This window comes from Staurois parvus, unplaced genomic scaffold (genome assembly GCF_062004578.1).
Source record: "Staurois parvus isolate SC_StPar_1 unplaced genomic scaffold, SC_StPar_1.0 ptg000175l, whole genome shotgun sequence".
Classification (NCBI taxonomy): Eukaryota; Metazoa; Chordata; class Amphibia; order Anura; family Ranidae; genus Staurois; species Staurois parvus.
In genome coordinates, this window is record NW_028317971.1 from 9,415,384 (window position 1) to 9,429,044 (window position 13,661).

Sequence of the window (13,661 nt, forward strand, 5' to 3'; positions counted from 1 at the left end):
TGAAGATGGCTGTAACAGGGCAAAAGCACATTTGTGGAGGGGGGGGGGGCAGCTGTGCATGACAATGAATCATCTTCTCTCAGATTGTTCACTTTAAGTGGCTGTAAACCTGCATACAGTGTTTGCCATGTATTCCAAAGAAGTTAGTTCACACCAGTGCGCAGTCAGTTACAGTGCTTTCCAAACAAAAGTACAACTGCTGCATTTTTTTCATCCAGAATGCATCACCATGTATGCAAGTGCACCGGAATGCATGTTGTCCTAATTAAATTAAAAAACAAAAATAAAATTAAAAAAAAACACCATACTTGACTACACTGAAAACGTGTAAAAAAACAATGTACATAAATGTTCGCAAAAACGCACCCGGAATGTTGAAATTGTGGTATCCCCAATTCAAAGCTCTTAACCTCTTCGCGCCACCTGTACGCATACAGGTGAAACTCGAAAAATCAGAATATCATGCAAAATTTCATTTATTTCAGTAATGCAACTTAAAAGGTGAAACTAATATATGATATAGACTCATTACATGCAAAGCAAGATAGTTCAAGCCGTGATTTGTCGTAATTGTGATGATTATGGCTTACAGCTCATGAAAACCCCAAATCCACAATCTCAGAAAATTAGATTACATGCAATCAATGAAACAAGGATTGTACATAGAACAATATCGGACCTCTGAAAAGTATAAGCATGCATATGTACTCAGTACTTGGTTTGGGCCCCTTTTGCAGCACTTAATGCCTCAATGCGGTGTGGCATGGAAGCCATCAGCCTGTGGCACTGCTGAGGTGTTATGGAAGACCAGGATGCTTCAATAGCGGCCTTCAGCTCTTCTGCATTGTTCGGTTTCATGTCTCTCATCTTTCTCTTGGCAATGCCCCATAGATTCTCTGTGGGGTTCAGGTCAGGAGAGTTTGCTGACCAATCAAGCACAGTAATCCCACGGTCATTGAACCAGGTTTTGGTGCTTTTGGCAGTGTGGGCAGGTGCCAAGTCCTGCTGGAAAATGAAGTCAGCATCCCCATAAAGCTCGTCTGCAGAAGGAAGCATGAAGTGCTCCAAAATCTCCTGGTAGACGGCTGCGTTGACCCTGGACTTAGTGAAGCACAGTGGACCAACACCAGCAGATGCCATGGCTCCCCAAATCAACACAAACTGTGGAAACTTCACACTGGACTTCAAGCATCTTGCAGTGTATGCCTCCATTCTTCCTCTATACTCTGGGTCCTTGGTTTCCAAATGAGATGCAAAAGTTGCTCTCATCAGAAAAGAGGACTTTGGACCACTGAACAACAGACTAGGTCTGTTTTTCTTTAACCCAGGTAAGACACTCCTGACATTGTTTGTTGTTCAGGAGCGGTTTGACAAGAGCAATACGACATTTGAAGCTCATGTCCAGGATCCGTCTGTGTGTGGTGGCTCTTGATGCACTGACTCCAGCCTCAGTCCACTCCTTGTGAAAGTCCCCAACACTTTTGAATGGCCTTTTCCTGACAATCCTCTCCAGGCTGCGGTCATCCCTGCTGCTTGTGCACCTTTTTCTTCCACACTTTTCCCTTCCACATAACTTTCTATTAATGTGCTGTGATACAGCACTTTGGGAACATCCAACTTCTTTTGCAATTACCTTTTGAGGCTTCCCCTCCTTATGGAGGGTGTCAATGATGGTTTTCTGCACAACTGTCAGGTCAGCAGTCTTTCCCATGATTGTGATTCCTACTGAATCAGACTGAGAGACCATTTAAAGGCTCAGGAACCCTTTGCAGGTGTTATGGCTTAATTAGCTGATTAGAGTGGGACACTTTGAGCCTAGAATATTGCCCATTTTCACAATATTCTAATTTTCTGAGATTATGGATTTAGGGTTTTCATGAGCTGTAAGCCATAATCATCACAATTATGACAAATCACGGCTTGAACTATCTTGCTTTGCATGTGATGAGTCTATCTCATATATTAGTTTCACCTTTTAAGTTGCATTACTGAAATAAATGAACTTTTGCACGATATTCTAATTTTTCGAGTTTCACCTGTATATGCGGCCTCTCTGCGGGTGCGGGTGGGTTTTAACGCTGATGCGTACCAAAATGTAAATAAAGCTGTGCTGAAAGTGTGCATCCTGCGTGTTTCCGGCACAGTTACCAGCAACTAAACAAAAGTTCCTGATCACTACTTGCAATAGAGAGCTTTTCGATCATGTGACTGCTGTGACAGCCAATCACAGAAGTCACATGATCAGACACCCCAATAAATCAGACCAGAATTCCCTCATCCACACATTCGATGTGGGAATCCTCCCCACCATGTCATTGTATTCTGACAGTGGGGAGACTCCCCTAGAGAGGTAAATTTGTTAGCGTATGTGACATGCCTGAAAACTAAAGATTTCTATAGTAAAAGAAAGGGTCCACATACACTGGGCTTTGATTTTGCAATTTACTTGTAGACCTATCCTCACAAATGCACATTACTGTACAGGTCACCATTTATATTACAAACCCAATTCCAAAAAAGTTAGGATGTTGGTTAAAATCTGCATTAAAACAGAATGCAATGATTTGCAAATCTCACTTTATTCACAACTGAGAAAACGTACCTTAACAAAAGTAAGGGGTCCTAAAAAGGAAGGACGTGTTGCTGCCATCAATTTAAAAATTACCGTACTTTATTTTTAAACATTTGGTATGTTTTTTATTTTCTATTGTAAATAAAATGGTTTAGGCTCCATTCACATTAGCATGTCTACAAATCCGATTTGCAGTGCGTGTCATTGAAAAGAATGGGCTGCAACGTGTCATGCTACTTTGAGGTCCAAAGTCGCATGAAAATTCACACAAGCGTGAATGGTGCCTTATGAGATTTGCAGATCATTGCACTCTATTTTATGTAGATTTTACACACTGTCCCAAATTGTTTTGGAATTGGCGTTGTATAATCTGTACAAGCTCCTTTAGATTTACCAAAGCACTAATATGGGAAACTACCCAATCTATCCAATCAGACAAGCTCCTGCACCACATAGCGGATAGATCTAAAGGAGACTGATGAAACTGGGACAGATGCGCCATTAAAATCACACTACAACCACAATTGAACATGAAGCCCGAGACACATACAGGGAGCCTTCCTACTTAGTACTAGCACTGCTAAAATGCACAAGTTCAATCCACTCATTTTTGTTAGTAATCTGGTGATCCTAGAATGTACCTGCTCGGAGCCCTTAACACCCACTTACGGTTTCTTACATATACAAAGTCTGAAGTAGGAAAAAAAAAAACCATCAATTCCATATTTCTCTCCACAATTCTAAGTTAGTGAGAGAATTTTATACTACACAGACTTGTACAAAAAAAAAAATTCTTACTTACTGTGAGGTAGTCCGTGTGTGCTGTGACTACGGAGGACTACAGAACGCAGATTAAGGTAAAACCAGTGAACATTCAGAATTCAACAATGCTGCAGGGGGCTAAAATACAATAGCAGCTAATTAGTTTGACTTGTTGTTTGGAAATGCTCCATAAACAAATTTAAATCACAAAGATCAGCAACATATTACCTTTCCTGCAGAAATGGTGCCGCTGGCATTCAGGCAGATCTGCCAACTGACCGTCTCCATCTTAATGTCAATCCTCCAAGACCTTCAGAAGAATTTGCACTTTGAAAAAAAGACCACCCTAAAATAGTAGACCGAAATGTCTAAATGTGTGCTGCCTACACAATAATTTTCCCTTTGTAACTGCATTAGGGAAATAAAGATCTGCAATGTTGCTAGGGGCAAACATCAGAGGCAAATTTAGGCAAAAAATAAATCTAGCCTGTGAAGACTCAAGGGAATACTAACACCTTGCCAATTTAGGGCAAATTGACAGTTTCCATGTAAAGCCCCCCACCAACTCCATACTCTCCTCCCCAGCTATCCCCCACTGATCCATATCGAGCTGCCAATGCATAATACCTGGTGTTTGTAGGTAGGGGGAATCATGTGACCTTCCTCCATGTTGGGGATAAGCTATACACAGTCACTTTACTGAAGTTAAACAAATCATTTAGCTGCCACTGTATGTAAGCACACTGCAGCTAAGCAGAAATCAAACTATTTTTTTTTTTTTTTAAGATTGTAAGCTCTTATGAGCACTGCTGATGCTAGATAAATCCGGAATAGAAAAAGTAATAGTGTCACTTTAAAGCAAGCCGTTTGTAATTCAAAAATGGGAGCCATCTTTACTAAACTCCCTTTGAAGATAGCTGCCTGGCTATTACTTTGTCACACTGAAATGAAAAAGTGAGCAGATCAGGAAAGTCAGCAATTCCTATCTACATACTTGTTCCATATCAGCGACACAAATCAGCCAGCATTGCAGACAACTAGTATCGCAGGATGGAAGTAGCACCACCAGACTTCTCTCAGAAAAGGTATCCAGTCATGTTCCAAGTAAACTGACCCCTCCCCCCTCTTAACATATGCTGACTAACCTGTGTAAGATTATATATATATATATATATATATATATATATATATATATATATATATATATATATATATATATATATATATAGTCACGTTATCTTGTTCCCATGGGTCAGCCAGTGTGGCTTCAGGGAGAGGAGGGAGCACCCATAAAGGGTAGGCCATCGAAGCCTATGGATGACGTAACCGATCCATGCTTTAGTAGCTATCGTGAAGCACACCCTCCTCTCCCCCGCAGCTGCTGCTGGCTGACACAGGAGATCACATGACAGGAGCAGCCTGAAAATAAGTAAACAAATCTTTCTTACACAGCTTAGCTTAAACATAGGAGCATAGGGTGGTGGAGGGGGCAGTTTTAAAGGAATATTAAAAAGACAATAAAAAAAAAAAAATACTCAAATACTTGCCTGCTCTGTGCAGTGGTTTTGCACACAGCAGACCCGATCCTCTTCTTCTCTGGTACCCCAGTGGCACTCCTGGCCCCTGCTTTCGAGTGCCCTCAAAGCAAGCAGCTTGCTATGGGGGCATCCAAGTAGACTCGCTCCCGAACTGCTGCTCTGCATGTCCATTCACACACACAGCCACAGCTCAACCCACCCCTTTTTTCTCCTCAATTGGCCCACTGGCTGTGATTGGCGTCTGCTGCTGTCTCAGCCAATGAGGGAGAATTCCTGGAGAGCCGAGGCTCTTGTGCACATTGCTGGATTGTGATTGGGCTCAGGTAAGAATTAGGTGGGGCTTGGGGGGCTACTGCACACAGGTTTTTTTACCTTCATGCATGAAGGTAAAAAAACATGAAGCCTTTACAAAACTTTAAATGCACCTAGGGTTTAGCCGGAGTACCACTTTATGCTGGTGTTTTTTAGCTTATGAGTTACACAAAGTGGGGTAAAGGGATTTTGAATAGTTATTTTCCTGGTGTAGATGGATTTAAAAAATACAAGTTATCTGGCTGCAACTTGACTAAATAATTTGAGTCACAGCCCTGGGGACAGGTATGCTATCAGTAAGAATTCCTTACTTTCACATAGGTAGTGACTCGGGAAGCACTTAAGCCAATACATCAGCATGACAGCCTGGCAACTGAAAGAGGAATGGCAAACTTAGGGACTCTCTCAAAACAGGTTTCCTTGAACATGTGTAGACACACTAAAATAGTATTTTGTATGTGCTAAACTGCAACACATAGGTGCAAACTAGTCAAATAGTAATAAATAGGACCTGTACTTTAAATGCATTTTAATGCAGTAATAGGTGTTACTAGAGGACAAAAAGTCATTATAATAGACCATTATGCTCTGTGTACACAGCAGTCAAACCCAAACAGCATGAAACACACATCGGGTGTTCCCTTGAAGGCAATCAGGTCCCCATTCAAACTTTTTTTTCTGAATGTGAAAATTGCCTGCACATTGCATAAAGAGATATGACATTTTGGTCAATGGCACTGGAGGTGCAGAAGACAATGCAGAGAGAACACAGATTTAATTGTTGTTTGTGTGCAGATTCAAAGGCATTTCATTGTGCCAAAAATGTACAAGCATGGAAAAAAAAATAAAAAAATCCTAAAACCTCCTATTCACTTCACAGGTAAGAAAAAGACACACGGGTGCAGGTTGTGTCCATTATGATGAGTTGTGATGCATGTATACTGCTTCCCATAGAAGTGAAGGAGCTCTCTTATGCTAGCCATACATGACTCAAACTTAGCCCACAGGACTGAAAGCGAAATCAGTGAATGGCCAGTTTAAGCGAGTTTGTACATAGAACACTAGCAGTCACAGGAATTAAACCAATATCTATTTTAATGGAAGCTTTTTTTTAAAGCCTAACTACAGCTTTTAACTTTAAAATAGTTAATTTATACCCAGCTGGTCCAAGCAAATTATTACCTTCACTAATATACACTATTGCCAAAAGTATTGGAACACCCTTCCAAATCACTGGATTCAGGTGTTCTAATCACCTCCATGGCCACAGGTGTATAAAATCATCACCTAGGCATGCAGACTGCTTCTACAAACATTTGTGAAAGAATGGGTCGCTCTCAGGAGCTCAGTGAATTCAAGTGTAATACCGTGATAGGTTGTCACCTGTGCAATAAGTCCATCCATGAAATTTCCTTGCTACTAAATATTCCACAGTCAACTGTTAGTGGTATTATAACAAAGCGGAAGCAACTGGGAACAACAGCAACTCAGCCATGAAGTGGTAGGCCACGTAAAATGACAGAGAAGCGTCAGCGCATGCTGAAGCGCACAGTGAGCAAAGTCGCCAACTGTCTGCAGAGTCAATAGCTAAGGACCCCCAAACTTCAAGTGACCTTCAGATTAGCACAACAAAAGTGTGTAGAGAGCTTCATGGAATGGGTTTCCATGAATGAGCAGCTGCATCCAAGCCTTACATCACCAAGTGCAATGCAAAGCGTTGGATACAGTGGTGGAAAGCACACCGCCACTGGACTATAAAGCAGAGGAGGTGTGTTGTCTGGAGTGATGAATCACGCTGCTCTTTCAGGCAATCTGATGGACGTGTCTGGGTTTGGCAGTTGCCAGGAGAACGGTACTTGCCTGACTGCATTGTGACAAGTGTAAAGTTTGATAGAGAGGGGATTATGGTGTGGGGTTATTTTTCAGCGGTTGGGCTTGGCCCCTTAGTTGCAGTGAAGGGAACTCTTAAGGGATCGGCATACCAAGACATTCTGGACAAATTTCATGCTCTCAACTTTGTGGGAACAGTTTGAGGATGGCCCCTTCCTGTTCCAACATGACTGCGCACCAGTGCACAAAGCAAGGTCCATAAAGACATGGATGAGCGAATTTGAGGTGGAGGAACTTGACTGGCCTGCATACAATCCTGACCTCAACCTGATAGAACACCTTTGGGATGAATTAGAGCAGAGACTGTGAGCCAGGCCTTCTTGTCCGACATCAGTGCATGATCTCACAAATGCACTTCTGGAAGAATGGTCGAACATTCCCATAGACACACTCCTAAACCTTGTGGACAGCCTTCCCAGAAGAGTTGAAGCTGTTATAGCTGCAAAGGGTGGGCCAACTCAATATTGAACCCTACGGACCAATACTGGGATGCCATTAAAGTTCATGTGCGTGTAAAGGCAGGCGTCCCAATAATTTGGCAATATAGTGTATGTGGTCGCTGTGAGAACTGTATAAACTGTATGTAGCATCAGCTACGCACAATATACAATGCTGCTTTCTAGCAGCAGTACAGGGACTTCTCTCCCTGTACCCAGAACAAAATCGAGTCAGGCTGAGCATTGCTAAGTCATTCAAAGGAGCCTTGCATTTTATGTGTACAAGGTTTTCTCTGATTGTGAAGAGGCAGATGGATCACATTATGATCACCAATCACAGACAGTATTCATTCATAAAAATACAAAGCTTCCTGTGAATGGCTGACCAGTGCTCAGTCTGACCAAATTTTGTACCAGGAACAGGATCCTCATACCACTGCCAGAACACTTTCCTATTTTTAGTCCAGTCACATCATCTCATGTTAGGAAGCAGCAGCTGCAGGGGAAAGGAGGGAATGCTGACAACAGCTGGGATACGAAAGCCTATAGGTTACAGCACTGCTCCCAAAAATTCTTAACGGTTGCTGAGGGCATCCTCTTCTCCCCTGCAGCTGCCACTCACTCACTTTCGAGGATCACGTGACTTGGACAAGTCACAAAATAGGAAAGTATACACATCTTAGGCAGCGGGGGGTGTACAGGGACATTTTTGAACATAGTTTGTGTTTGGAAGGCATTCAGCTTCATATCAAAGCTGGAGTTAGGCTTTAAATTACATTTTAAAAAGGTGCTCATTATGCAGAGCAATGCAACAGGTTCACTATAATTCGGACATCACTAAGCTGCACATACTTTCCCATCACTCACCTGTCACCTAAAGTAACAGCAGACAGCAGTTCCTATACAATACTCTGTATTCTTCTCACCATATGCAGCAATGCTGGGACAATCACCAAGCACCAGCCATCACATGGGGAGAATCACCTGTAACTCCACACCCAGAAGTCCCAGATATCTCCTTCAGTCCTGACAGCTGAACAGAATGGTGTGTCCGGAAAGGAGAATATACTCTGCTGAGCGAGGTAGTAAAGTGAACTTGCTGCTTTGACCTGCATATAGGCAAATCATGGGTTTTCAGCAAAAACTTATTTTTAATGTTGAATAAAGTGGGGCATGGGTTAAGAATCATTTTTTTTTCCAGTTCATGTCCCAACAGTGGATTTCCCCTTCACTTGCCAACCAATAGACACAGTAGGAAGTGAGAGGAGAGCTACCAAAGGCAACAGATTCTCCCCCCCCCCTTTACTTGTCTCCAGAACACATTTGCAGATTTCTCCTCACTTGTTGTACCTGTGACAATGCACAAAACTGTATATCCCATCGCTTTCTGCACCGGAGAAAAAGGTCATTAGGACCAACTGACGGGTGAACCTATCTGAGCAGACACAAAAAGCAATAAAAACTTGGCAGAGCTTCTAATCCTCCCCTACACTAAACAAACAAAAAAAGTTTTTGGCAAGATGAACAGCAAAAAGGTGTAAGGAAAAGGTAAGACATTTTTATTCTGAGGGCTGAGATATATTTTAAAGCAGAACTTCACACATGAAGCCACCTTCCCCCCACCTGTGCCGCAACCACCCCCCCCCCCCAATCCTTTACACAAGTACAAATAGGATCTGTCATTTCTGTGAAATAACATTTTTCCCTATACATATTGTGGTCCCCACTTCCAGTTTCCTTACCTGGGTGAGTCTCCTCGGATATCCACAGTACGCACACTAGGAGGCTGTAATAAAGCATCATGCCGTTTTGCTCCTGGGTCCCTTTCAAGATCTGCGGCATGTCTGTGCCTACACAAATATTGAGAGCATCACCAGGAGGACGACAGTGTAAATGAGAAAGACAACCGGCTCCCTATTTTGGAAAGTTGGGTTGGATGGTATGTGCAGCAGGAGAACAAAGGCCAATGAAGGATCCACTGGACTTCTAAGTATGTTTTTCCCTGACTTTGTGTTTGGCGCACATGGCACTCTATATACTGTATATAAGGATCTGCACATGAGTACTGCTTGAAACAACGTTCAGCCACCACGTATTTCAGCCTATCAATTATATGGACAGGCTGCTTCCTGTACATGTGCCTCCCAAGTGCCCAAAAACACCCAATATTTACATTGTTCAGACCAACCGCCCTTGTGCATGAGCCTTAAATGTATGTGGAATACTGGGAATGATTTTCATGGACAGAAGGGAGGCTCCTCTTTATGGATCACAACCTTCCATAAAACTGTCAGATGCCAAGAACAAGAATTACGGATTCATTTTCATTCATCACACGTAGACAACTTGTGGCTGAACTGCAATCACGTGCCTTATTACTGCCACAACCTCACTTGAAGGACTTGGAAGAGCCATTTTGCCCTCTTGACACCCACTTAAAGCACGTGTCCAGGGGCAAAGAGGGTGGGCTTTAACACCCACACATCGCACATGAGTGTCCATGAGCGGCAGAGCTTTCTGTGCTAAGAGCACCCTCACAGCACAGAAAAAGGCAGCAACAGTTCCTGATCATGTGACCAGTGTGACAGCCAATCACAGGGACCATGTGGTCAGCCGATTCTTAACACCTCCCTACCCCCTTAGGTATACAGACCCTGTTAAAGGGATGTCAGGGCTGTGTGGAAGGGGTTAATGTTCAGCCTGCATGATTTAGGCTAGGTTCACATTATTATTATACAGTATTTATAAAGCGCCGATAGTTCGCTCAGCGCTGTACATTACAAAGGGGGACAGAACATGTGACAGAACAATAACAATACAATGCAAAACATGAGGGGATTTTTTTTTTTTTTTTTTTTTTTTTTAAACGGCTGGTTTTCGACCCATCTATGGCCTGCATTAATTTGGACATGGGATTCCTCACTCATTATCCAACAATTGTACGACCCCCTCTGTGAGTGTTGTCCCAACCCCCCCAGTCTTTCCTTTTGCTCTATCTTATCTCTAGTCTAATCTTAGTTTTACAACCATTGCTGTGTACATTTGCGTGTGTCTTTTTCCGTTTTTCTTCTCCCAGAGATTGTTTCTTTTAACATTCTGCTAAAACTTTGTGAAATAGTACTGTTTGGACCTTGAAGAAGGGCACATACCCCAAAAGTTTGTCCTCAAAATTGTATGTTATTGCAAATGAAAGTATCATGGACAGTACTAAATTGTTTCTGTGAAGGGTTTGAGAGACAACAAGCTTGCTCCTGTTCTAATGGAGGCGACCAACGACCAGGCCTCTCTGACCAATGTCCTGAGAGTATGCCAGCCAGGCTTCATAAGGTACATAAATGGCCTACACCTATAGCAAGGACATTATTCAACTTTGGTCAGAGCTGCACTTTTTGCTTTCTAGCTACAAACACCCCTTTGCTGCATTTTTTGGTAAAGGTGAACAAATGGTACTAACATATATATATATGAAAATAAATGAATTCCCTGTATTAAGATAAACAATTTTAGCATTTGCTGTGCCCCGCCACCCTGTATTGATCCAGTCCATGGCTGCATCTGGTCTCTCCCCACCACCATCCAAAGAGCAGGGCTGAGTTGCACTATGTTTCTACAGATACACACAGTCTAGCTAGTGAGTGAGCCCATGAGTGCCCCCCATAGCAAGCCACTTGCTTGCCTGAGTAGACAGAACTAATGTGTGACCCCAGAAGGGGGAGTTTGGGGGTCACTTTGTGCAATTCCATTACACAAAGCAGGTGGCAACTGTAGTAAATAGTTTCGACCCTCTGTGAGTGTCTATGGATGCACACAGCCCAGCTCAGGATCAAGCCAACACATCTGCCCCCATATCAAATGACTTTCTCTGGAGGTATTGGAAAAGAGGAACCGGAGACCCCAGAAGAGAAGGTTCAGGTCCACTCTGTACAATTCCATTACACAGAGCAGGTAAAAATAACATGTTTGTTATCTGAAATTAAATAAAGTGAAGCATTACACTCACTTTAAATCAGAACTAAACCCTCCTATCCTTCCCAGCCAAGGAAGCTGCCATCTTAGCCTCTGTTTGCACAAAGCAGGTAACTATTTCATGTCTGTTATTTGATAGAAAATTAGATATACATGGACTGTGGCAGAGAGCGTGTTTCCGGAGGATCTGCGGGTCAGATGAGTATGAGCTTTGTCCTCATCACTAGAAATAGATGAGCAGCTGATCCATGCAGTGGGGGGCACAGACGTACTGCATGGTAGGAAAAAAATTGACCGGAGCTCTACTTTAAGCAAACACCAATGACAGCTCCCAACACCTGACCTTTACCTATAATAACCAACCCCTGCAGCGGTCCAGGCCCTGGTCACATGACCAGCGCCAAGGCATTCTTTTTTCATAAGGCCTCAAGTGGAGGATGTTGATGGGCTGACATCAGAGGACATCCATGGACCGGTCCTCCCCCACACACACCTTCTGGTCAGCTTGTACTCAGTCTATGGCCCTGTAATGGTGCTGAGTCTACAGACAGGACATCTCAAGGTCACCAGTGTGCTCTGACACATAGACTGCCATTCACTCTCATCCTTCCCCACTACATACTGCTCTAGGACCGACTGGCCAGGACGACCGAACCAATGAGAGGCCGGCTGACCCCGGACCAATGAGAGGCCAGGAGGCAGCGATGCAGGGATCTGAGGGATGGGAGAGGGTCGGCGCTCACCTGGGGCTCATCACTCCATAGCAACTGCGCCGTCCCCTCCCGCCGCCGCCGGAGGATGGAGGAAAAATAGTCCCCCGGGCCCCCTGTAGAAGCGGCGGCTGTGTGCGGGCGGAGGACAGGAAGGATGGGGCGGCCGGCCTTCCTCTTCTGCAGCGCCACCGGGCCGGAGCCCTGACACATATCCTGCAAAAGACGGACCGGACGGGTGACGTTGACACCGGAGGCACATACGGCTGACGTCACCGGACAGGTATCGGGGGACACCGGCGGAGCCGGGGAACATTACCTTCTTCACGGTCCGAGGAGCCTCGCTGACTGCGCCCTCCGGGCTCCCGGCGCCCTCTCCCACCTCTCTCGGGCGCTGCGCCGGGTCACTTCTCTTCATAGCGGAGGCGGGAAGCCCCTTCATCGGCTGGCTGAGCGGAGGGGCGGCCGAGTTGTTGTCCGGTTCGGACATGGCAGCGGAGACCAGCGGGGCCCCGTCGTTCACCTTGTCCTCCTTCAGCTCTACGTCTGCCATCTTCGCGGTGACCAGCTGTACGGACATGGCGAGCTCTGATGCGGGATCCTGGGCTGCCTCTTGATGCACACAAACACTAGCACGCTGCCGGCAGCCGCTGGGCACGCCCCCTCACCTCGGCCCGCCCCTTCTGTCAGGGCGTCATGGGAAGTGTAGTTCCCTCTACAGTGTGGGTGCAGGCATGCGCGGCCGGAAGGGACCACAAGTCTCTGCATGCTGTGCGCGTGGCTCCATTCCCAGCAGAAACATGACGGGAAATGTAGTGCGCGCTTGTGTCCCGTGTGCCTGGACAGGTGAAGAATTGACTACAATACCCGACAGGCCCTGCGCCGCTGGTGATAATGATAGGTGATGATAAGTGTCAGGGGCGGGTCTTTACTGTTTCAATGATCTTTATTAGCAGTGGAGAGGTGTGCTGTAGTGGCACAGGCCATCTCACCTAGTGCTTAGTGTATGGGCGGCAGGGTAAATAAGTGAATGGGCTCAGTATGTGATAAGGATGGCAGTATTTCAGTGTAAATACATTTAATGGGCAGGCCCTTTAAGGAAACATAGGAAGCAGATAAATTATTGCCAGGTATTGGATTTTTGCTGCAGATGGGCCTTGTTTCAGTCTGACTGCCATTTGCACAGGTTACAGATTTTTTCAAATCTATCATCCACTTTTTGGTGCTGAAAAAAGTACCCCGCTGTATGACCTGACCCCCCCCCCCCCCTTAGATGTATGGAACTTGGAAAATTAAAATAGCCTACCCCTCTGTAGACAGGTGCCACTGCGCCTCCATCCAGTAGGTGACACTGTGCCACTGAACAGATGGAGCGGAATCCTAAAGGTTAAAGAGGAGCTCCACCCAAAAGGGAAAGTTCTGCTTTAAGCCTTTGTCCCCCACTCCCGTTAGGGATTGGCACCTTTGGGAAGCT

At 44.7% G+C, this 13,661-nt stretch overlaps 1 protein-coding gene across 5 annotated transcripts in view; it reads right to left on the reverse strand.

Moving 5' to 3' along the window:
- AHCYL2 (adenosylhomocysteinase like 2) overlaps positions 1-12,854 on the reverse strand; it is a 168,215-nt gene extending 155,361 nt beyond the window's left edge. For 3 of the 5 annotated variants that reach the window (XM_089676929.1, XM_089676927.1, XM_089676926.1), the window contains exon 1: positions 12,507-12,853. In XM_089676929.1, coding sequence (XP_089533055.1) covers positions 12,507-12,767 — 261 coding nt within the window. In that variant the 5' untranslated portion in view covers positions 12,768-12,853. Of the gene's footprint in view, positions 1-3,374; positions 3,391-12,506 lie in introns of those variants that run through there. The other 2 variants (XM_089676928.1, XM_089676936.1) reach the window with 2 other exon arrangements.
- Positions 12,855-13,661: the final 807 nt, after the last annotated feature.